The 25,497-nt window shown below is 45.2% G+C and overlaps 1 protein-coding gene across 2 annotated transcripts in view; it reads right to left on the bottom strand.

The window, feature by feature from the left end:
• Positions 1 to 1,155: 1,155 nt before the first annotated feature.
• Positions 1,156 to 25,497, bottom strand: part of LOC124012853 (RNA-binding motif, single-stranded-interacting protein 3-like) — a 265,610-nt gene continuing 241,268 nt past the window's right edge. For both annotated transcript variants that reach the window (XM_046326856.1, XM_046326858.1), the window contains 4 exons: positions 21,251 to 21,361; positions 10,563 to 10,652; positions 8,197 to 8,318; positions 1,156 to 7,754 (listed from right to left, as the gene is read on the bottom strand). In XM_046326856.1, the coding sequence (XP_046182812.1) occupies positions 7,751 to 7,754; positions 8,197 to 8,318; positions 10,563 to 10,652; positions 21,251 to 21,361 (327 nt within the window). In that variant the 3' untranslated portion in view covers positions 1,156 to 7,750. The remainder of the gene's footprint in view (positions 7,755 to 8,196; positions 8,319 to 10,562; positions 10,653 to 21,250; positions 21,362 to 25,497) is intronic.

The raw sequence follows: 25,497 nt of genomic DNA, 5'->3' as shown, positions 1-25,497 counted from the left end.
AGGTGTATTGGTATGGGAAGGGAGGGGTTTTATTACAGGAGATGCGGTAGAGTTAGTAGTTGACAATATGGTGTCTACCACTAGCACTAAAAGAGGCAGGTGTATTGGTATGGGAGGAGAGGGGTTTTATTGAAGGAGATGGGCTAGAGTTAGTAGTTGACAATATGGTGTCTACCACTAGCACTGAAAGAGGCAGGTGTATTGGTATGGAGGGTAGGGGAGGGGATTTATTACAGGAGATTGGGTAGAGTTAGTCGTTGACAATATGGTGTTTACCACTAGCACTAAAAGAGGCAGGTGTATTGGTATGGAGGGTAGGGGAGGGGATTTATTACAGGAGATTGGGTAGAGTTAGTCGTTGACAATATGGTGTTTACCACTAGCACTAAAAGAGGCAGGTGTATTGGTATGGGAGGGGTTTTATTACAGGAGATGGGGTAGAGTTAGTAGTTGACAATATGGTGTCTACCACTAGCACTAAAAGAGGCAGGTGTATTGGTATGGGAGGGGAGGGGTTTTATTACAGGAGATGGGGTAGAGTTAGTAACTTACAATATGGTGTCTACCACTAGCACTAAAAGAGGCAGGTGTATTGGTATGGCAGGGGAGGGGTTTTATTACAGGAGATGGGGTAGAGTTAGTAGTTGACAATATGGTGTCTACCACTAGCATTAAAAGAGGCAGGTGTATTGGTATGGAGGGTAGGGGAAGGGATTTATTACAGGAGATGGGGTAGAGTTAGTAGTTGACAATATGGTGTCTACCACTAGCACTAAAAGAGTCAGGTGTATTGGTATGGGAGGGAGGGGTTTTATTACCGGAGATGGGGTAGAGTTAGTAGTTAACAATATGGTGTCTACCACTAACCCTAAAAGAGGCAGATGTATTGGTATGGGAGGGGTTTTCTTTCAGGAGATGGGGTAGAGTTAGTAGTTGACAATATGGTGTCTACCACTAGCACTAAAATAGGTAGGTTTATTGGTATGGTAGGGGAGGGGTTTTATTCCAGGAGATGGGGTAGAGTTAATAGTTGACAACATGCTGTCTACCACTAGCACTAAAAGCAATACCGTTTATATTTTCCTGTAACAAAGACCATGTTTTGAAGTTACAAAGATTGGGACATTAGAGTCAAATAACGAGGCACATTTGTGATATTTTTTCCACATTTTTTTATTGAAAGCTTCAGAGAAAAAAAACAACTCATTAAAACCGAAGTTTAATCCTAACATCCACAGATGTACAGATATTTATCAAGGATCGCACACACTGAGTGGCGTGCATAAGGCATGACCACATCCTCCTCTGCGCTGACCCAAAGAAAAGCAAAAATAGAAAAACAACAAAGAACAGAACTAAACAAAAAAATATCTAAGAACCGCTTTGCTGTCCTAATAAATATTCCTCTTTTTTAAAATTGTATAATAATCCTGACGCTTAATGAAAGTTCTGGAGGTTTCTTCAGCAAATTTGGTTGGCCATTTCTAATGATAGTTACTCAATAGTGTTTGACGTCTCTGGGAGCCATTTCATTCCGAGGAAGGTGTGTGTTAGGTTAGCCAGTTGGCTGAGCTCCTGGGGATGTGTGGCCAATCGATGCCTCCCGTCAAAGGTGAACCGGAGCATCAATTAAAAAGCGTGGGACACATTTTTTTGGGGGGGGGGGGAGCAATTTCCCCACTGAATTACGTGGTGGTAAGAGCTGAAAGAGTGTTGAGTTATATCGAGCCCGGAGCTCTCCTGTCACACTGCGGGAGTCCCAACTCTGAGGCACCGTCTGTCATAATACAGTCCAGTTGTGCATTGTATGGAGAATAGGGTGCCGATATAGGACACAGTATCCCCTATATAGACATAGGGTCCATTTTGGACACAGGGCCAGTCTTCTCTAAACCACTGTCTAGTCACAATGTGGGAAATCACAAGAAGCCTATGACAATGGGGTATGACATTGATCAACTTGGAATGCCATTGTGGTGAATAACGCTCCTAAGGACGGAGGCAGTGAGACAGACACAACATGGGACGGATTGGAGAAGTGGACGGTCTTAAAAGGGCAGTGAAATGAAGCAGCTCTGTGGCCCACAGCCTGGAATAGACACAGTCGACTGAAACGGAACTAGGCTGCTCTGGAGATACCAAAGACATCGGGGCGAATCCTAACTTCCAAAGTCTATGTTTAGGTTCGTGATGCATTGATGTCAATGGGAGAGAACGTGAACATTTTACTCACGTGGAAGTTGGCCCCGCGGAGCCTAAAGTAACTGAGACTATGATGGTAAGCAATGAAGAGCAGACTGATAACCGTACTCTGATGAAGAGATAATGAGAAGACTAACAACACTGACTGAAACACTGTGTGTGTGTGTGTGTGTGTGTGTGTGTGTGTGTGTGTGTGTGTGTGTGTGTGTGTGTGTGTGTGTGTGTGTGTGTGTGTGTGTGTGTGTGTGTGTGTGTGTGTGTGTGTGTGTGTGTGTGTGTGTGTGTGTGTGTGTGTGTGTGTGTGTGTGTGTGTGTGTGTGTGTGTGTGTGTGTGTGATACTCAGAAATGTCTGGCAATAGTGAGTATGTGTGTGTGTCAGCGAATGTAGTTGAGCCAATGACCCTCTCTGGCTGGTTTGTTCTGACACATAGGCTAGCGAGCTAGATCTTTAACTGCAGCTCCCTAAAACGCAATGAGAATCACTGTACATGCTTCGCAGGCATCTTGCCCGGCCATTGTGCTACAACTAGCGTAGAATAAGAGAGGAGTTCAGTCAGTCTTGATACTGCCATTTCAACCACGTAATGACCTCATCGATATCGCTCTTACCCCATTGAGGGAAACCTCTCCTCACTTCAATGTTTTGTCTTTCTTGAATCTCTGGTAGCAATTTGGAGCGTAATACAGTTCTGTTGTGTGCTTTTTTTGGGTCATTTCTATTTGTCACCTAATCTTCCTTGTATGTCATTGCTATTGAATCTTAGACGGTGACAATATGTGTAGCGTGTTGACCTTTGTGGTCAAAGGTGAGGTGCGGTCAGATTCCTACAGTGAATCAATGGTTTCTTCTTTAGTCTGTCTCTTAAAGTAGCAGCTGTAAGAGTGGTCTATGATGTAGAGCACATTGTTTCAGGTACAGTTTGAACGCCATGGAGGTTGAGAAGCAAACGTCGACCCCGACCGACGGTCTAGCTTAAGATCTGGACACCTCCTACTGTAGCAGCTCGCCTGCTCACGAAAAAAAAAAAAATGTTATTACCCGGAGAGACGTGCAGAAATGTACACAGGTTGTTGTCACTGGTGTGAAAACGGCAGAGACGTTTTGGGTTTGTTTGTCTGTTGGAATTGTAAAGTGGGTGACTGCGTATATATATCCTGTGATCTCAAAGTTTTCTGTACTCGCAAAGTAAAAGCAGAAGATGAGGGGAAGTGACAGGGTGAGTGAAAAGAGGAAAGAGAGAGGTGTTTGGGGACAGTGGGTCAGCTGAGTAGCTCTGGTGTTGGTAGATTGGTGCAGTAAATTTGATCATTGACTTGTCATTGGGATGGAAGACATGTGGGTCGAATGTTTTACGGGACAACAGATTGTCGAATGGTTATATTTTCTCCGATTGCATTGCCTGTGTTACGGTGGTTATGATGGCAGCTCACGATGTAGACCACGTAGTTCACGATGGGCCCGTTTTCTATTGGTTGTGAAAAGCACAACCCAATGGGATGAGCCACTGTAGTAAATGAATGTTGATCGACAATAGCCAGTGCGTCACAGACCAACGGACACAAAGCAGGCACATGCCCAAGACAGCTTTCACTGTAGCACCTTAGAGTAGGTTGTACATTTGTACTAGTTTAGCACAACTCCTTCAAAAATGTACGGTTCCCTTATATAAGATAGCTTTTCCGTGTGCTTTTTTTCTATCCTGTAGATATTGGAATCATTTGGAAGCTTCGTTAAAAGGCACTCGATGAACAATTACATTGTTACAGACATTTCTGTGTGCGATGTCATAGCTGACCCATGATGTCACTGCCATCTTTCCCAGAACGCAATGCACAGCCTGCCTTTGAGTCACACGAACTGCTGGATCTCAAAACGTGCAATTGTTAACGGAAAAAAAGAACACCAAAAATCCCTCTTTTTCTCTAAAAAAGAGGCTTTGGGGGACACTGGAGCGGATCCCAATGCCCTGAGGGGAGACAAATTGGGCCCCGTCAAGGCTCATTGAGAATGTGACTAAAATTGGTTTTGTGGTTCAGCTCCTGCAGTATCCAATAAAGAGGGAAAACCTCACCGAGGAAGAGTGAGAGAAGAGAGAGAGTGAAGCCTGGTCAAATTAGTGGTGCCTTTTTATGGCTCTAGCACCACAGTGAGCAGGCAGGCAGGGACCCAGAGGTGTTGTCCGGAATGGAACCCTATTCTTAACATGGAGCCCCATTTTATGACCAGAGCCCTATTTATTTAATTTTACTTCACCTTTATTTAACTAGGTAAGTCAGTTAAGAACAAATTCTTACTTACAATGACGGCCTACCCCGGACGACGCTGGGACAATTGTGTGCCGCCCTATGGGACTCTCAATCATGGCCGGATGTGATGTAGCCTGGATTCGACCCAGGTACTGTAGTGATGCCTTTTGCACTGAGATGCAGTGCCTGGTCAAATGTAGTGCACTATATAGGCAATAAGGTCCCATTTCAGACACAGGGTACTGTAATGGAGATAGAGACACACAGCGCTCCAGACACAGGGTACTGTAATGGGGATAGAGTCACACAGTGCTCCAGACACAGGGTACTGTAATGGGGATAGAGACACACAGCGCTCCAGACACAGGGTACTGTAATGGGGATAGAGACACACAGCGCTCCAGACACAGGGTACTGTAATGGGGATAGAGACACACAGCGCTCCAGACACAGGGTACTGTAATGGGGATAGAGACACACAGCGCTCCAGACACAGGGTACTGTAATGGGGATAGAGACACACAGCGCTCCAGACACAGGGTACTGTAATGGGGATAGAGACACACAGCGCTCCAGACACAGGGTACTGTAATGGAGATAGAGACACACAGCGCTCCAGACACAGGGTACTGTAATGGGGATAGAGACACACAGCGCTCCAGACACAGGGTACTGTAATGGGGATAGAGACACACAGCGCTCCAGACACAGGGTACTGTAATGGGGATAGAGACACACAGCGCTCCAGACACAGGGTACTGTAATGGGGATAGAGTCACACAGCGCTCCAGACACAGGGTACTGTAATGGGGATAGAGACACACAGCGCTCCAGACACAGGGTACTGTAATGGGGATAAAGACACACAGCGCTCCAGACACAGGGTACTGTAATGGGGATAGAGACACACAGCGCTCCAGACACAGGGTACTGTAATGGAGATAGAGACACACAGCGCTCCAGACATAGGGTACTGTAATGGGGATAGAGACACACAGCGCTCCAGACACAGGGTACTGTAATGAGGATAGGGGTTTGATGAAAGACTGAAAGGAGTGGGGCAGAGATGGTTACAGGCTACTGAGTCTAGAGGCGGAGAAGACGGGCTTTTTAGGCTTGGCTGAAAGGTTACTGTCAACATTACTGTAGTGCACTATTCTGTCTGGAAAATAACCCCTTAGGTCTGAGTACAGTAGTGTTTATCCAACCCATAAATATGGATCTTCAAGAGAGATAATGTTTGCTAAAGCAGATAACACTACTATGCTTCCATGTGTTCGTTTTGTATGTTTGGAGTTCAGAGATATATTAAGCACCGGAGCGCACCAGAGGTTAACGTGTCAATGCTTGTCTTGAATGAAGTTCCTGTCCTCCGAAGTACATCGTGCCTGGGATAGCAGGACATGTTTGACGTCCATGCAGACAAACGAGAGAGTGCCGGAGAGTTTTGCTATTATGTGTTGTCTGGATGACTGGAGAGGGGGGGGGGGGAATGCAGGGTAACGTCGATGAGACTCCCGGGGAGGGGAGAAAATGTATCCGTTTTGTTCAGTTGTCATTGATCCAATGAGATGAAGCGACGGCGTCGAGGCAGAGATCAGGGAGCCAACAAAGCCAGAAGCGAAGCATTAATGACCGAGGAGCGAGCTGCAACATTACCCAATATTTCCTATAGTGTTTACTGTTGACTGGTGGAATGCCCCCATAGTTGGCGAAAGAGTGGAACACGACAGATGAGAGGCGGAAAGACCATTTAAGTGGCAGAGAGGGACATTAGGTCGAACTGCCACTCGTTGCATCATACGTTCAAATACTGTTTTGACGTCAGTGTGATAGTTTCGACAACCGTGGAAGGTAGCTTTAGCCAAAAACGTGTAATTGTAATGAAAGGAAAAGTACGGACTGGTCCGGCCATCAAGGTCAAATTAAACACAACAATGACAACAGCAACAACAACAATATCAACAATAACATCAACAGCATCAACAACAAAATCTAACTGAAAAACAACAAAACTCTGGATCAGAGTGTCTCTTCATCTTTGGTATAAAAATGGCCATCCTTGGGCTGCATTTGATCCACAACTAGGAAAGACTACAGAAATTGTCAACAATTTCTTCTATTGCTTTTGCACTGATTGGTTTAAACCGTAAGCTCCTACTCAATCTACGAAGTTTATCACTTGCGCACATTTTTTTTCCTACCGTTTTATGTTTGTTTTAGATTTTTTTTCTTTCTTTTCTTTGTTCTTTTTTTTTATAGTGTGACAAGCAAAGCGGGCTAAAAACACCATCAAGCTCATAAAAAAAGGTCAAATGTAGCAGATAAAAGCACTAATGTCATCAACAGCAATCTTGCCATGTAAAATAATAATTATGATAATAAAAACAAGTTCAGCATTTGCAACCGACTGCATCTTCTACAATGCAGTGTCTTTTTTTCCCTCCTCATTGTGAAAAATCTCCTCAAAGCTTTTACCTTTTCCCACTCTTTTCCTTAGCAGACATTTACTTTTTTTCTCTTAGATTTAGTAACCTCTGACATAATTATTTATCAAAGTTTTCTTCTAACGAAGAAAAGAAAAAGAAACTCCTGTCTATTAAATCTGTACAGCTTATGTGATAGACTTTGTTTTAATGTCTCTAGCTCAACCCCTGCAGTGTCATGTACCATCAAAGTGGTCCAAGAGACTGATTTAGATCGCTTTTTATTTTCAACGAGACGCCAGACTTTACTCTCTGTAAAAAGTCATCCGACGCCCTTAAAATTAAGGCCATGAAGATTCAAGAAAGAAAAACACTTATTTCGAATATATCTAGAAAACTCAAATTTAACAAGAGAAAAAAAAGTGAAAAGAAATCATAGCTTAATATCTAAGGAAGACAATCTTTGTGTATCTCAAACTTTGACTTCCCCTTTTCTAATTACAAAATAAAACTCATCACCTACCTACCTGCGCATTGAACATTTCCCTATTTATTTTTATTTTTTTCAGTTGAGTAAGTCAAGCTGAAGCCCAGCCCACCAGGCAGGTTGCCAGACTAAACATTTTCAACTCTTTGCACTGTGCCCAGCGACTTCACCCCCCCAACCCACCCTCCCTCCTCTCTTTCTCTCTTTCTTTCTCTCTTTCTTTCTCTCTCTCTGTAACTCTCTTAGGCCAGGTAGGAAATGAAAAAGTGTCTCTTTTTTGGTGCCTGGGCAATCTGGAAGCAATCTCTCTTCTCTCCACATTCTCAGTGCAGCCAACCCCCCTGTCTCAAGGCAACACTGTCACAGGAATATTCTCCTCATCTGCCGCTATCTAATGAGGAAGAGAAGAACCACAACGAGAGAGAATCAAAGGCAAGGTAATCATCATAATGCACAGACTCTAAAAATGACAATAAAGGGATAGTTCACTCAAATGACAAAATGACATATTGGTTTCCATACCGTGTAGTGTTAACAGTCTACGGACACGGTATGACAGCATTTGAAAACAGTGTCCAGGTGAACAAAACCAAAGCACGGATTGTAGTCATACCCTGTCCATAGACTGCTTACAGAGTAAGGAGACAAAAATATAATTTATCATTTGGGTAAACTATCCCTTTTAATTAGTCAACAAGCCCAAAAAACTCAATGTCAAAGAACAAAGCAGCAAATAGTCAGCTACGATACGGCATAACGATCGACAATGACAGGTCTTAGTCATCGTAATGTGGTGTTGATATGTACAGTGAGAAGATGGCAGCAGTACTCACTTGGACTGGTATGAGTAAGCAACATGGTCGCCGGGCCCGTCCACCTGGATCTGATGCTGCTGCCCACTCACGTCATGCGACGAGGGGGCCACTGACTGAGGAGAGGCATCCGTGACCACTCCCTACGGGAAAAGGAAGTGGGCGTGAGACAACAGGAAGTGACATCATCCTCCATGTAACGCAATATAACCGTCTAGTATTATATTGTATGACATCACATTCTATGTACATCTCTGCATAATTATGTACCAATCTGTTTAAATGCATCTAAACCTAATACCACAGTAGCCTTAAAAAGAAAAACTCTGCTTTTACAGTCACAAGGCTACATGTGAGAGGGTAAGGGTTTCATTACTGTAAGGTTTAACGTCCTAACCTCACTGAACGTCAGCCATCGTGGTCTCATCTCCTCCATCACCTTAACAAGATGTCAAGGACACTCTCAACACCATGTTTACACATCGTCCTCCGAGACACTCCTTGTCTACAGCTCATCTCAACACCATGTTTACACATCGTCCTCCGAGACACTCCTTGTCTACAGCTCATCTCAACACCATGTTTACACATCGTCCTCCGAGACACTCCTTGTCTACAGCTCATCTCAACACCATGTTTACACATCGTCCTCCGAGACACTCCTTGTCTACAGCTCATTTCAACACCATGTTTACACATCGTCCTCCGAGACACTCCTTGTCTACAGCTCATCTCAACACCATGTTTACACTTCGTCCTCCGAGACACTCCTTGTCTACAGCTCATCTTAACACCATGTTTACACATCGTCCTCCGAGACACTCCTTGTCTACAGCTCATCTCAACTCCATGTTTACATATCGTCCTACGAGACACTCCTTGTCTGCAGCTCATCTCAACACCATGTTTACACATCGTCCTCCGAGACACTCCTTGTCTGCAGCTCATCTCAACTCCATGTTTACATATCGTCCTCCGAGACACTCCTTGTCTACAGCTCATCTCAACTCCATGTTTACATATCGTCCTCCGAGACACTCCTTGTCTGAAGCTCATCTCAACACCATGTTTACACATCGTCCTCCGAGACACTCCTTGTCTGAAGCTCATCTCAATACCATGCTTACACTTCGTCCTCCGAGACACTCCTTGTCTGAAGCTCATCTCAATACCATGTTTACACATCATCCTCCGTGACACTCTTTGTCTGCAGCTCATCTCAACACCATGTTTACACATCGTCGTCCGAGACACTCCTTGTCTGAAGCTCATCTCAATACCATGTTTACACATCATCCTCCGAGACACTCTTTGTCTGCAGCTCATCTCAACACCATGTTTACACATCGTCCTCCGAGACACTCCTTGTCTGAAGCTCATCTCAATACCATGTTTACACATCATCCTCCGAGACACTCTTTGTCTGCAGCTCATCTCAACAGCATGTTTACACATCATCCTCCGAGACACTCCCTGTCTGCAGCTCATCTCAACAGCACTGATATATAGAACCTCACTGATGATGGCATCCACCATGTGTGGCATTGAGAACGGAATAGGTGAGAGAGACAACAAGAGAACCCTTGGGCTAACGCTATGTCTCCGAGTCTCCCTCTCCAGCCGGTGACTTTATGAAGGGTGGCTATCTCCTGATTATCATCTCCTCTATGGAGCTGTAGAGATGGATGGTGGTGTCAGGGCGTTGTCAGCTGGGCAGCCGCTTGCTAACCAGGGGCCTGGGGCTGAAGGATGTGTGTGTTGAGCACACGGCCATCCGGGAGAGGGACAGCTCCGCCGGCAGTGTGTCTCAATTCAGCACCTGTCATCTGATACAGGCTGATGCTCCATCTGAATGGGCCGGCGCCATCAGCCCTCCAGACAGCCTTCCACACTCATCATTTCTCAGCGTGTGCCCGCCTGCTCTGAGCTGCACACTCGGCACGCTCAACAGTAGCAAGCCGTGGCAACACGTGTGCTTGGCCGTTCTTATTGAGCGGATGTTGCAGTGTCACTGTGAGTGTTTGTGCGTGTGTGTATCTATGTCTATCTGTGTGTGTGAGAGCGTGTGTATGCATTTCTGTCCTTAGGAGTGTTTGTGTGTGTGTGCATCCAGTGTGTGCATGCATCTGTGTATGAGTGTGTATCCATGTGTGTGTGTTTTTTGTTTTTACTATCCTTGTGGGTACCAGAAACCCTCACAAGGATAGTAAAACAAGGAAAAAGTGGAGACATTTCACTAGTCACAGGAAGAAGGCTATTTTAGGGTTAAGGTTTAAGAGTTAGGGTTACGTTTAAGGTTAGGGAGAATATGGTTTTGAATGGGCATAAATTGTTTGGTCCCAACAAGGATAGTAAAACAAAGGTGTGTGTGTGTGTGGCTGACTTACTTCAACGGGGACGGCTGTCTGAGGCACAGGCGTGTACTGAGGAATGTAGGTCCCTTGCATAGACGCCCCGGCAGCCGCAGCAGTCATGTACTGGAACACACACATCAACAACCTGTCATGTACTGGAACACACACATCAACAACCTGTCATGTACTGGAACACACACATCAACAACCTGTCATGTACTGGAACACACACACAACAACAACCTGTCATGTACTGGAACACACACATCAACAATAATCTGTCATGTACTGGAACACACACACAACAACAACCTGTCATGTACTGGAACACACACATCAACAATAATCTGTCATGTACTGGAACACACACACATCAACAACCTGTCATGTACTGGAACACACACACAACAACAACCTGTCATGTACTGGAACACACACATCAACAATAATCTGTCATGTACTGGAACACACACACAACAACAACCTGTCATGTACTGGAACACACACATCAACAATAATCTGTCATGTACTGGAACACACACACATCAACAACCTGTCATGTACTGGAACACACACATTAACAACAACCTGTCATGTACTGGAACACACACATCAACAACCTGTCATGTACTGGAACACACACATCAACAACCTGTCATGTACTGGAACACACACATCAACAACCTGTCATGTACTGGAACACACACACAACAACAACCTGTCATGTACTGGAACACACACATCAACAATAATCTGTCATGTACTGGAACACACACACAACAACAACCTGTCATGTACTGGAACACACACATCAACAATAATCTGTCATGTACTGGAACACACACACATCAACAACCTGTCATGTACTGGAACACACACACAACAACAACCTGTCATGTACTGGAACACACACATCAACAATAATCTGTCATGTACTGGAACACACACACAACAACAACCTGTCATGTACTGGAACACACACATCAACAATAATCTGTCATGTACTGGAACACACAAACATCAACAACCTGTCATGTACTGGAACACACACATTAACAACAACCTGTCATGTACTGGAACACACACATCAACAACCTGTCATGTACTGGAACACACACACATCAACAACCTGTCATGTACTGGAACACACACACACACACATCAACAACCTGTCATGTACTGGAACACACACATCAACAACCTGTCTTTTCTAACTTCAACAACAATCAACTGATCACAGGAAACAGAAACAATATCTTTCAAACTGTTGTGACCCAAGTGATTGAACATTATGGTTAAAACAACATCCCACCACATATTCAATTTACATGGGATCCACTCTGCAGGTCAAACACACCAGTTACTAATCTGCTGTATACACTGAGTGGACAAAACATTAGGAACGCCTTTCAATGACATAGACTGACCAGGTGAACTCAGGTGAAAGCTATGATCCCTTCTTGATGTCACCTGTTAAATCCACTTCAATCCGTGTAGATGAAGGGGAGGAGACAGATTAAAGGATGTTTACGCCTTGAGACAATTGAGCCATGGATTGTATATGTGCCATTCAGAGGGTGGTTGGGCAAGACAAAAGATTAAAGTGCCTTTGAATGGGTATGGTAGTAGGTGCCAGGTGCACCGGTTTGAGTGTGTCAAGAACGGCAACGCTGCTGGGTTTCACACTCAACAGTTTCCTGTGTGTATCAAGAATGGTTCACCACCCAAATGACATGTGAACTTGACACAACTGTGGGAAGCATTGGACTCAACATGGGCCAGCCTCCCTGTGGAACGCTTTCCACACCTCTTAGAGTCCATGTCCTGATGAATTGAGGGCAAAAGGGGGTGCAACTCAATATTAGGAATGTTGTTTCATGAGCTGAAATAAAAGATCCCAGAAATGGTCCTTAAGCATACAAATCTTACTTCTCTCAAAATGTGTTTACATCCATGTTAGTGAGCATTTCTCATTTGCCAAGATAATCCATCCACCTGACAGGTACAGCATATAAAGAAGCTGATTAAACAGTATGATCATTACACAGGTGCACCTTGTACTGGGGACAATAAAAGACAACCCTAAAATGTGCAGTTTTGTCACAAAACACAATGCCACAAACTCAAGTTATGAGGGAGCATGCAATTGGCAATGTCCGACAGCACTGTCGCCAGAAAACGTAATGTTCATATCTCTACCATAAACTGCCTCCAACGTTGTTTTAGAGAATTTGGCAGTACGTCCAACCGACCTCACAACCGCAGACCACGTGTAACCACGCCAGCCCAGGACCTCCACATCAGGCTTCTTTACCTGTGGGCTCGTCTGAGACCAGCCACCCGGACAGCTGATGAAACTGAGGAGTATTTGTCTGTAATACAGCCCTATTTTGGGGGAAAACTCATTCTGCATGGCTGTCTAGTCATGTGAAATACATAGATTGGGGCCTAATGAATTCATTTAAATTGTCTGGTGTCCTTATATGATCTGTAAATCAGCTAAATCTTTGAAATTGTCGCATGTTGCGTTTACATTTTTGTTCTTGTAGTTCCCTTTCCGTCCTCGGGGGGGCGCTGTGAGGCAGACGTGTGTTTTTAACATAGCTGTCTGACTATGGGAGGCCAGTGATAGAGGAACAGAGAAGAGGAAGCAGAGGCACCCTGCTGGTCCTGAACTTCACAGGGAGGCAGATGCCCCCTCCTAAGAGGGAGAGAGAGCGGAAAACAGAGGAGTGCAAAACAGAGCACTCGGATCACCCTGAGCTGCTTCAGTGGCTGTGTGTGTCCGCCGCAAGTGTGTGTGTTTTGGTGTGTGCATAAGTGTGTGTGTGTGTGTGTGTACATGCGTGTGTGTGTACATGCGTGTGTGTGTACATGTGTGTGTGTGTGTGTGTGCACCCATGGCCTATATTTCATACCAGGTCTTTTAACAGAGCTGCAGAATAGACATTTTACAGACACGCTACTCCCGAGTGGCGCAGCGGTCTAAGGCACTGCATCTCAGTGCAAGAGGTGTCACTACAGTCCCTGGTTCGAATACAGGCTGTATCACATCCGGCCGTGATTGGGAGTCCCATCGGGCGGTGCACAATTGGCACAGTGTCGTCCGGGGTAGGTCGTCATTGTAAATAAGAATTTCTTCTTAGCTGACTTGCCAAGTTAAATAAATGTATGCTTGTGCATAGAATGTCTGCATAATGTGTAGATCAGTCTATGCCCTCCCACCACCAGTGTACAATATACAGGGTATGTGTGTTTGTGTGAGAGAGAGGCTTTCAGCTATAAGGCCTGATAATAAAAACCCAGCTGGGTTGCCTCTCCTCTTCCTGCTCCTTTTTTTTAGGCAGGAACAGGAAGGACGATCATTCCTCCCTCCTTTCCCTCCTTTCCAGTAATGAAAAGTGTGACGGTGGCCCATTCTCTTGGCCTGGCGCCCGACGCTTGTGGAGTGTCATTACCGGCATTGGCGCTAATGGATCGGGTACGGCTCCGCCGCACAGCACTAATGAGAGGAGCTAAAGGCCATGGACGTGGGTGATTAACTTACCCCCCTTCTTCTCCCTGCTGCGGAGGGCCACCAACACCCTGGGAGGATGGGTGGGGAGGGAGATGTCACACTTCGGATGGGGTGAGGTGGCGTGTCTGACTTCCTGGCTTTGCAACGCTCTCTTTTGGTTCTCCCTCTCTCTCTCTCACACACCCACTCTTTCTCTATCGCCCTCCTTCTCGTTCTCATTCTCTTTCCCTTTCGGCCCACAATCCGCTAGAAGAGTGCTGTCAAATTCGCGGTGTGACCTTCTCTGCCCTGGCGAGCGGCGCCCGTTTGCATACCAATTCCGCAGGACCTTTTGTCCCTTTCCCGTTATCCATTAGCTCACTCTGCTAACTCACCTGTGTCGACGGCATGAAAGCAAATGGAGGGGAGCGGAACTTAATTAGTGATATCAAAACCGGTGTGTCAAAAGAGAGGCAGGCTTTTGAAATGTTATATCTCTCCATGGCTTAAAAAGGGGCTTAATAAGGAACTTCTTCAGCTTCTCTGTCCCATTTACATGATCATGACTTTACAGTCAGACAGGGAGCCGACGTGTCAGGAAGTTGACAGGGACGGGCTGATATCATAGATCATTTTGGACAGTGTTTAGGGCAACACCCTGTTTCGGCCAAATGAAGCTCCTTAAATACACCAGCAACACCTTCCTAATGTTGAGTTGACTCCAATGCTTCACACAGTCGTGTCAAGTTGGCTGGGTGTTCTTTGGGTGGTGGACTATTCTTGATACACACGGGAAACTGTTGAGCGTGAAAAACCCAACAGCGTTGCAGTTCTTGACACAAACCGGTGCGCCTGGCACCTACTACCATACCCCGTTCAAAGACACTTCAATCTTTTGTCTTGCCCAACCACCCTCTGAATGGCACACATACACAGTCCATGTCTCAAGGCTTAAAAATCCTTCTTTAACCTGTCTCCTCCCCTTCATCTACACTGATTGAAGAGGGTTTAACAGGTGACATCAATAAGGGATCATATCTTTCACCTGGTCAGTCTATGTCATGGAAAGAGCAGGTGTTCATAATGATTTGTATACTCAGTGTATATGGGAAAATTGTACACACGTGTTACACGAATGTGTGCACACACGCACACCAAGCCTCGAGCAGATGGCATGTGTTTGATGAGCGCGAGGCGGCCTCAGTGTGGGTCCTTAATGAGGGTGGTGTGAGTGGACTTCTTAAGGTCCCTCTCTCTGTACTGTCCACACAGCCAAGAGCACCAGTAGGGTGCAGGAAAGACAACTCCTTCCCTCTCTATCCGTCTGTCTGTCTGTCTGCAGAAGGTATCGGGCACCAACTCACTGTCGGTAACTACTGGTGGCACAGCATCAGAATGGATCCTTCATGAGTTCCACTTTAGAGATAGTCACAAGATGTTCCTCTTCCTCTGCAGGGCATCACTAGCCCGGTGGAACCAGCCTGCTTGCTCTGTTGACCATTCTATTTCACTTCACATATCACCCTGGGCTTAATCCAATAGACAGGCATTTGGACGCAGAGAGCGAGAGAAGCATGTGGTAATCCATCAGAAATGGATATGTCATTGACGATTAAAGAAGGCATGCTATTGAAATGTCTTGCTGTGCCCTCACATGGTATTCCCAGAACACCATGTAAGGCCCTTTGAGACCAGGTGAAAAATAGACCATTACAAACCCAATCCATTACTACCCAGTCATACTGTATACCAGCATGTCCACTCTATCCATGGAAATGAGGGATGAGGGCTCAGAGTAGTCTTGGTCCATCACTGTTATCCACATAGACTTAGAATTACTGGAACGGGAATCCATCTCCATGCTCATTTACATTTATTCAGAGCGACTTAGTGCATTCATCTTAAGACAGCTAGATGAGACAACCACATCTCAGTCATGGTAAGTAAGCTGCTATACGCAGAATCAGTGCTAGTAAGAAAAGGACGTGTGGAGGATTGGTACTAGCAGCAACTTATCTGCTTTTCCAGTCTGATCCAGTGTTAACCTGTAGGAGTGGGAGTGTTAGATCCTATTGCCCGCAGGAACATGGCTGCCCTCAGGGAGAATAAAGAGTTGTAGAGCACAAGCCATCTAAGAAAAAAAGATTAAGATGGGCAAAAGAACACAGACACTGGACAGAGGAACTCTGCCTAGAAGGCCAGCATCCTGGAGTCACCTCTTCACTGACGTTGAGACTGGTGTTTTGCGGGTACTATTGTATGAAGCTGCCAGTTGAGGACTTGCGAGGCGTCTGTTTCTCAAACTAAACACTCTAATGTACTTATCCTCTTGCTCAGTTGTGCACCGAGCCTCCCACTCCTCCTTCTATTCTGGTTAGGGCTAGTTTGTGCTGTTCTGTGAAGGGAGTAGTACACAGCGTTGTATCAGATCTTAAGTTTCTTGGCAATTTCTCGCATGGAATAGCCTTAATTTCTCAGAACAAGAATAGACTGACGAGTTTCAGAAGAAAGTTATTTGTTTCTGGCCATTTTGAGCATGTAATTAAACCCACAAATGCTGATGCTCCAGATACTCAACTAGTCTAAAGAAGGCCAGTTTTATTGCTTCTTTAAGCAGGACAACAATTTTCAGCTATGCTAACATAATTGCAAATGGGTTTTCTAATGATCAATTGGCCTTTTAAAATTATCAACTTGGATTAGCTAACACAATGTGCCATTGGAATACAGATGTGATGGTTGCTGATAATGGGCTTCTGTATGCCTATGTACAGTCGTGGCCAAAAGTTTTGAGAATGACACAAATATACATTTTCAGAAAGTCTGCTGCCTCAGTTTGTATGATGGCAATTTGCATATACTCCAGAATGTTACGAAGAGTGATCAGATGAGTTGCAATTATTTGCAATGTCCCTCTTTACCATGCAAATGAACTGATTCCCCAAAAAACATTTCCATTGCATTTCAGCCCTGCCACAAAAGGACCAGCTGACATCATGTCAGTGATTCTGTTGTTAACACATGTGTGAGTGTTGATGAGGACAAGGCTGGAGATCACTCAGTCATGCTAATTGAGTTTGAATAACAGACTGGAAGATTCAAAAGGAGGGTGGTGCTTGGAATCATTGTTCTTCCTCTGTCAACCATGGTTACCTAAAAGGAAACACGTGCCGTCATCATTGCTTTGCACAAATATGGCTTCACAGGCAAGGATATTGCTGCCAGTAAGATTGCACATAAATCAACCATTTATCGGAACATCAAGAACTTCAAGGAGAGCGGTTCAATTGTTGTAAAGAAGGCTTCAGGGCGCCCAAGAAAGTCCAGCAAGCGCCAGGACCGTCTCCTAAAGTTGTTTCAGCTGCAGGATCGGAGCACCACCAGTACAGAACTTGCTCAGGAATGGCAGCAGGCAGGTAGGGCATCTGCACGCACAGTGAGGCGAAGACTTTTGGAGGATGGTCTGGTGTCAAGAAGGGCAGCAAAGAAGCCACTTCTCTCCAGGAAAAACATCAGGAACAGACTGATATTCTGCAAAAGGTACAGGGATTGGTCTGCTGAGGACTGGGGTAAAGTCATTTTCTCTGATGAATCCCCTTTCCGATTGTTTGGGGCATCCGGAAAAAGCTTGCCGGAGAAGACAAGGTGAGCGCATCAGTCGTGTGACATGCCAACAGTAAAGCATCCTGCGACCATTCATGTGTGGGGTTGCTTCTCAGCCAAGGGTGTGGGCTCACTCACAATTTTGACTAAGAACACAGCCATGAATAAAGAATGGTACCAACACATCGTCCGAGAAAAACTCCTCTCAACCATCCAGGAACAGTTTGGTGATGATCAATGCCTTTTCCAGCATGATGGAGCACCTTGTTATAAGGCAAAAGTGATAACTTAGTGGCTTGGGGAACAAAACATCTATATTTTGGGTCCATGGCCAGGAAACTCCCCAGACCTTTATCCCATTTCAGGATTGACCACAAGTTCTCAGAGGCGGGTGGACAAACAAAACCCCACAAATTCTGACAAAGAATTGGCTGCCATCAGTCAGGATGTGGCCCAGAAGTTAATTGACAGCATGCCAGGGTGGATTGCAGAGGTCTTGAAAAAGAAGGGTCAATACTGCAAATATTGACTTTGCATCAACTTCATGTAATTGTCAATAAAAGCCTTTGACACCTATGAAATGCTTGTAATTATACTTCATTATTCCATAGTAACATCTGACAAAAATATCTAAAGATACTGAAGCAGCAAACTTTGTGAAAATTAATATTTGTGTCATTCTCAAAACTTTTGGCCACCACTACAGATATTCCATTAAAAATCATCCGTTTCCAGCTACAATAGTAATTTACAACATTAACAATGTCTACACTGTATTTCAGATGAATTTGATGTTATTTTAATGGACTTTTTTTTTTGTTGCTTTTCTTTCAAAAACAAGGACATTTCTAAGTGACCCCAAACTTTTGAACGGCAGTGTACATGAAATGTAGCAATGTCATGCATGTGAAACACTATCAAGGAACGCCAACTGAAAAACAAGAACAGTGATTTAGACAATGACATTGTCAAAGTGAGCGATGTTACCAACACATTTTGTCGTCAGAGTAGAACAAGAGTTGACCATCAAAACCAGCTCTGTGTTTTCCCAACGAGGAACTTTCTTCACCACCGTTTAACGGGGGCCGACATTCCTATACACATTCTTTACCGTAAAAACACGGCTCTATTCTCGGAAGCCTACGATCGCCGTTGCTGGGGCAGAACGGGAACATTCCGTTATTTCCTTTGGGAGAGAGAGAAACAGCCATGTAGCCACAGGGACAACGGGAACAGCCAAAAAGTATTCTGAGGTGTGGTGGCCATTTAAGTTGTTGACTCTGAGGACAGACACTGCCGAATGGCAGGTGCTGAAACGGATCCTTTCGCAAGACAGAGCAGGCTGAATGACATGAAACAGTGTACCATGTGTAAACGCTCCATCTTAAAGGACGTAAACATACCTAGTTATATAGGCGATCGCAAGATCCCACTGAAACCTATTTCCACAGGTTTCTCCCATGAAGTAACCATAAAGGGGGCTTTCACATCTGGCTCCAGACCACATAATAAGAGGACACTTGGCTTCTTTCTCGTAGATTATTAGGACATTGCATGCAATATGGAGCACATATCGTCTACGTACAGCACAGCGCCTCAGGGCTGTACTAGGGCAGAAAGGAGTGTTTTTTTATGAATACTTTATACTTTTCCCCCCTTCATCACACATCAAAACCCATCAACGTAGATTAAACCGCTCTAATCCTGCGTGTTAGCACAGCTGGGAGAGATTAGAGACATTCTTTCATCCCAGAGCCAACATGGCGTCGCAGTCGCTGACAGCTCACCTGGAAACACATGGGGCCGGCGGTAACTGTACAATACAGCACTGTTTCAATCCCACATTCCACCCAAGACACTGTGCTGGAGCGAACTAAGCCCCCACTGCCTCTGGAGCCATAGTGTTAGAGCAGGAAATGGGAGACTGGATAGTGTGCGACACCTCTAAATCGGCTTGATCCTGACACGAGGGGGGAGTTCCTTTTTTTGGGGGGGGGTATGCAGGAATCTGGATTGAGTGATATGGTTGATGTGTGATTTAGTGGGTTAGAGGCGTCATAATATCGCCTGGTCTTCACATAGAGGCCTGTTGTTCTAGACACCAGGAAATGTGTTCAACTTTAGGGTACTGTATGAAGGAGATATGCTATTCAGACATCTTGCTTTTCACACGCACAGTGATAGTATTACCATCGTGGATGTGGAGAGGGATATATGCAGAAGGAATGTAATTCTCTGCTGTAGATACTGTATTGACCATAGAATCCTGTACTATTTGACATGGGCCCTGACAGTGAACCATATCTGGTACTGATGCTGTTCAGTACAGATTTGACAGTGATACTATGTGGCTGGAGTCAATTAAAAGATAAGGCTGTGCTCCGGATACAGTCCGTAAAATAGACCTTTTTTTCCATTGAGTAGATGTAGGCTTTCAGAGAAATATGATTTTAGGCAGAATCTACCGTACACCCATATCTAATTAGTTAAGGTGTTGGAGACAGAATCTACATTTACATTTACATTTAAGTCATTTAGCAGACGCTCTTATCCAGAGCGACTTACAAATTGGAATCTACCATACACCCAGAGCTGATTAGTTAAGGTGTTGGAGGCAGAATCTACCGTACACCCAGAGCTGATTAGTTAAGGTGTTGGAGGCAGAATCTACCGTACACCCAGAGCTGATTAGTTAAGGTGTTGGAGGCAGAATCTACCGTACACCCAGAGCTGATTAGTTAAGGTGTTGGAGGCAGAATCTACCGTACACCCAGAGCTGATTAGTTAAGGTGTTGGAGGCAGAATCTACCGTACACCCAGAGCTGATTAGTTAAGGTGTTGGAGGCAGAATCTACCGTACACCCAGAGCTGATTAATTAAGGTGTTGGAGACAGAATCTACCGTACACCCAGAGCTGATTAGTTAAGGTGTTGGAGGCAGAATCTACCGTACACCCAGAGCTGATTAGTTAAGGTGTTGGAGGCAGAATCTACCGTACACCCAGAGCTGATTAGTTAAGGTGTTGGAGGCAGAATCTACCGTACACCCAGAGCTGATTAGTTAAGGTGTTGGAGGCAGAATCTACCGTACACCCAGAGCTGATTAGTTAAGGTGTTGGAGGCAGAATCTAAAACTGGGGACACAAGAAAAAGTCTCCGCACACTTCCAGTCAGATGCACATTTACTTCATTGTGGCTGAGCTTTCCCACTATTGTTCGTGGAGATGTGCTATGATGTGCTTCCTCTGACTGGAAGTGTGCGGAGACTTTTTCCTGCGTCTCCATAGAAATATGATTTTACCTTAGTAGATACGGTCTTATGTGACTCAGTCGGGAGAGCATGACTCTTCCCGAAACCAAAAGGCGTGGGATGGATTGCCGCTGGGGCCTCCCATATGAAAAATGTATGTACACCTGTCTAAGATGCTTAGGCAGAAACCATACACTATGTATATATCAGATACAGGAGCCATGGTACTACAGATACAGTAGCTGCAGTCTCAGAGTGATAGCACATGATGTGAGTAGGATATATGGGGTGTATAACGGCACATTCTCAGAGGCTTATGATTAGGCTCCAGTAGATCCAGTATGGAGGGGTCCATGGGTGGTACAGTACTCACACTTCCTGTAGTGCCCAGGGACAGATGGTTCATCTGCTGGGAGAGCGGGCCCATCATGTTGGCAGGCTGCATGGACATGGTGTGGTCCATGGCTGGGGTGATCACTGCACCCTGAGGGAGGGGAGAGGAGAGAGAAGAGAGGGGAGAGGAGAGAGGGGAGAGGAGAGAGAAGAGAGAGGGGATAGGAGAGAGGAGAGAGGAGAGAGGAGTGAGGGGAGAGGAGAGAGGGGAGAGGAGAGAGGAGGGAGATGAGAGAGGGGAGAGGAGAAAGGGGAGGGTAGAGGAGAAAGGGGAGAGGGGGAGAGGAGTGAGGAGAGAGGGGATAGGAGAGAGGAGAGAGGAGTGAGGGGAGAGGAGAGAGGAGGGAGATGAGAGAGGGGAGAGGAGAAAGGCGAGGGGAGAGGAGTGAGGAAAGAGGAGAAAGGAGAGAGGAGTGAGGGGAGAGGGGAGAGGGGAGAGGAGAGGGGGAGAGGGGAGAGGAGAGAGGAGAGGAGTGAGGAGAGAGGGGAGAGGAGAGGGGAAAGGGGAGAGGAGAGAGGGGAGGAGCGAGGAGCGAGGAGAGGGGATATGAGTGAGGAGAGAGGGGATAGGAGAGAGGAGTGAGGGGAGAGGAGAAAGGGAAGAGGAGAGAGGGGATAGGAGAGGAGGGAGAAGAGAGAGAATAGAGGTCATGTTACTTCATTGGTGCCAATGGGTGGGCAAAGAATAAAGTAGCATTTTATGCATCAGTGGGTTGTTGAGCATTGGAGCAGCAGAGCATCAGAGTCAATACACCGACATTGATTGTCTGGAGTCAACACACATCTCTTCCCCTCGCATGCTACTGCGATGCGTGTAACCCTAATGGGCGGATCAGTAGTGGTCGAGGATTCTTTTTCATAAAGCGCTCTGGATGGAACCAGAGGGAATGTGATGAATTCATTGCTGCTCTTTCATCGCTTTGTCACGAAACGAGTCCCTTCTCGTTTTTCTCTACCAGCCAAACCTCTGGAGTAAAAGGGGTTCAGAGAAACGAAGCCTTGTTCCTCGGCTAGGCTCCGACTCTTTCCCCTTCACTCGCTTGCCCTCGTTCATTTGTCTAGTGTGTCTGTCTTCCTGTGTGTGTGTGTGCTGCGTGTGTGTGTGTGTACACCCTGCTGGTGACCGTGTGGGCCGATTGGAGAGCCAACTGAGCAGACACGGCCTGTCAGAATCGCTCAGGCTGTCTCCTCCCCGGCGTTCAGAACACTGGTGCTGTGTGGCATACAGCTTTCTCTATGTTTCTCCCCTCTCAATTCAATACATTTCAATTCAAAGGGCTTTTTCGGCAGGGGAAACAAATGTTTACATTGCCCGAAGCAAGTGAAATAAATAATAAAAAAAGTGAAATAAACAAAAGATGAACAGTAAACATTACACGTACAAAAGTTCCAAAGGAATAGAGACATTTCAAAATTCATATTATGTCTATACACCTCGTTGTAACAATGTGCAAGTAGGGTAAATATATAAATAAATATGGGTTGTATTTACAATGGTGTTTGTTCTTCACTAGTTGACCTTTTCTTGTGGCAACAGGTCACAAATCGTCCTGCTGTGATGTCACACTGGGGTATTTCACCAGGTAGATAGTTTATCAAAATTGGATTTGTTCAAATTCTTTGTGGGTCTGTGTAATCTGAGGGAAATATGTGTCTCTAATATGGTCCTACATTTGGCAGGAGGTTTGGAAGTGCAGCTCAGTTTCCACCTCATATTGTGGGCAATCAGGACATAGCCTGTCTTCTCTTGAGAGCCAGATCAGCCTACGGCAGCCTCTCTCAATGGCACGGCTATGCTCATCAGCTTGCTTAGGGGACTCTTCTCCAGATTTATCTCACTGTAGGTAATGGCTTTGTTATTGAAGGTTTGGGAATCGGCTTGTGGAATTTAAATATTTTCTGAATTTGGATAATTAGCCTATATCTGCTCTGCATGCATTATTTGGTGTTTTACGTTCTACAAAAAATATATTTTTTGGCAGAATTCTGCATGCAGAGTCTCAATTTGGTGTTTGTCCCATTTTGTGAATTCTTGGTTGGTGACCTCCCAACCATAATGGGCAATGAGTTCCATAACTGATTGCAGTATTTTTAGCCAGATCCTAATCGGTATGTTGAATTCTATGTTCCTCTTGATGGCATAGAAAGCCCTTCTTGCCTTGTCTCTCAGATTGTTCACAGCTTTCTGGAAATTACCTGTGGCTCTGATATTTAGGCAAAGTTATGTAGTATGTCGTTTTTTGTGTGCTTGAGGGCAACAGTATCGAGATGTAATTTGTATTTGTGGTTCTGGCAACTGGACCTGTTTTGGAACACCATTATTTTTGTCTTACGGAGATGTACTGTCAGGGCCCAGGCCTAACAGAATCTGTGCAGAAGATCTAGGTGCTGCTGTAGGCCCTGCTTGGTTGGGGACAGAAGCACCAGATCATCAGCAAACAGTAGACATTTGACTTCAGATTCTAGTAGGGTGAGGCCGGATGATGCAGACTGTTCTAGTGCCCGGGCCAATTCATTGATATATATGTTGAAGAGGGTGGGGCTCAAGCTGCGTCCCTATCTTACCCCACGGCCATGTGGAAAGAAATGTGTTTGTTTTTTGCCAATTTTAACTGCACACTTGTTGTTTGTGTACATTTTATAATGCTTTCCATCAATGTGTATAGCAGACCCTCATGCCAAATTGAGTCAAAAGCTTTTTTGAAATCAACAAAGAATGAGATGACTTTGGCTTTGTTTTGGTTCATCTGTTTGTCAATTAGGGTGTGCAGGGTGAATACGTGGTCTGTCGTACTGTAATTTGGTAAAAATTTGACATTTGCTCAGTACATTGTTTTCACTGAGGAAATGTACGAGTCTGCTGTTAATGATAATGCAGAGGATTTTCCCAAGGTTACTGTTCAAGCAATATCCCACAGTAGTTAGTCTCCACTTTTGTGGATTGGGGTGATCCGTCCTAGATTCCAAATATTGGGGAAGATGCCAGGGCTGAGGATACTGTTAAAAAGTTTAAGTTCAGGTAATTGTAATTTGTGGTCTGTATATTTTATAATTTAATTTAGGATACCATCAACACCACTGGCCCTTTTGGGTTTCTGATTTCTGACGCGCTGTTCCTTCCTTTTCCGTTGTGTATTTCTCTATTGTTTTAGTGATTCACCACAGTGAAGGCGCAGGCTCAGGTTTTCTGTATCTCTATGTTTTTGGTTGGATAGGTTTCTCAGTTTCTTTCTTAGGTTTTTGCATTCTTCATCAAATCAACTTTTGCATTGTTGTTACTTTTCTTAAGTTGTCTGCGTTACATTTTTTTTTGTTGATTTGATAGGGAAGCTGAGAGGTCAAATATACTGTTCAGGTTTTCTACCGGTTCAGGTTTTCTGCCAAGTCTACACCTATTACAGTGAAACGTTTTGTCCAGGAAGTTGTCTTGAAGGGATTGAATTAGTTGTTGCCTAATTGTTTTTTGGTAGGTTTCTACACTACTTTCCTTCCATCTATAGCATGTATTAATGGTATGCAGTTCCTTTGGTTTTGACTAAGTATTATTTCGTTCAAGTAGATTGTGATTTTGCTGTGATCTGATACGGGTGTCAGTGGGCTGACTGTGAACGCTTTGAAAGAAACTGTGTGTTCCTCTCTCCCCTCTTTAAGTTCTCTCCCCCCCAGACCGGGGTGCAGCCAGGTCTCTCAGACAGGGGGGGGGGGGGGGGGGGGTTGTGCTGGTCTGTTTTGTGTGTCTGTTCTGTCTGGAGTGTGTGGACCAGCTCTCTGAGCTCCACCATGTCTCTCTCCAGCTCTGTGAATTTATCCCTCTCAATGATGCAGGAGCAGAGCAGTTGTTGGACCTGGGTATGTGCTGGGAGGGTGACTATCCTCCGTCTTCAGGACAGTTTGAGGAGGTGTGATCAGGGGGGGAGTCGTCAACAAGAGAAAGCTTCTCCTGCCGCGCTCTCATTTTGATTCTGTGGAAGTCCTGTATGTATGAAGTTGCCCTCCTCCACCACTGTCCCGTTGTTGTACAGGCTGACAGAAGGTGTCTCAGTCTCAGGGTCCTCGTTTGACACTATTCTGATTTTCCACCCTCCGCCTGTACCCTCTCTCTTAAAAGAGGGGTAGAGTACTCTTATAGCGGTGTGCCATGCCCAGGGATGGTCTGTGTGGAAGATTAGGTTGCTTACTGTTGTGGCATTTTTGTAGCGGTCAACAAAAAGTGTCTTTGGATTGCCC

This window comes from Oncorhynchus gorbuscha, linkage group LG24, assembly GCF_021184085.1.
Source record: "Oncorhynchus gorbuscha isolate QuinsamMale2020 ecotype Even-year linkage group LG24, OgorEven_v1.0, whole genome shotgun sequence".
Classification (NCBI taxonomy): Eukaryota; Metazoa; Chordata; class Actinopteri; order Salmoniformes; family Salmonidae; genus Oncorhynchus; species Oncorhynchus gorbuscha.
This window is presented reverse-complemented; position numbering and strand designations above follow the sequence as displayed.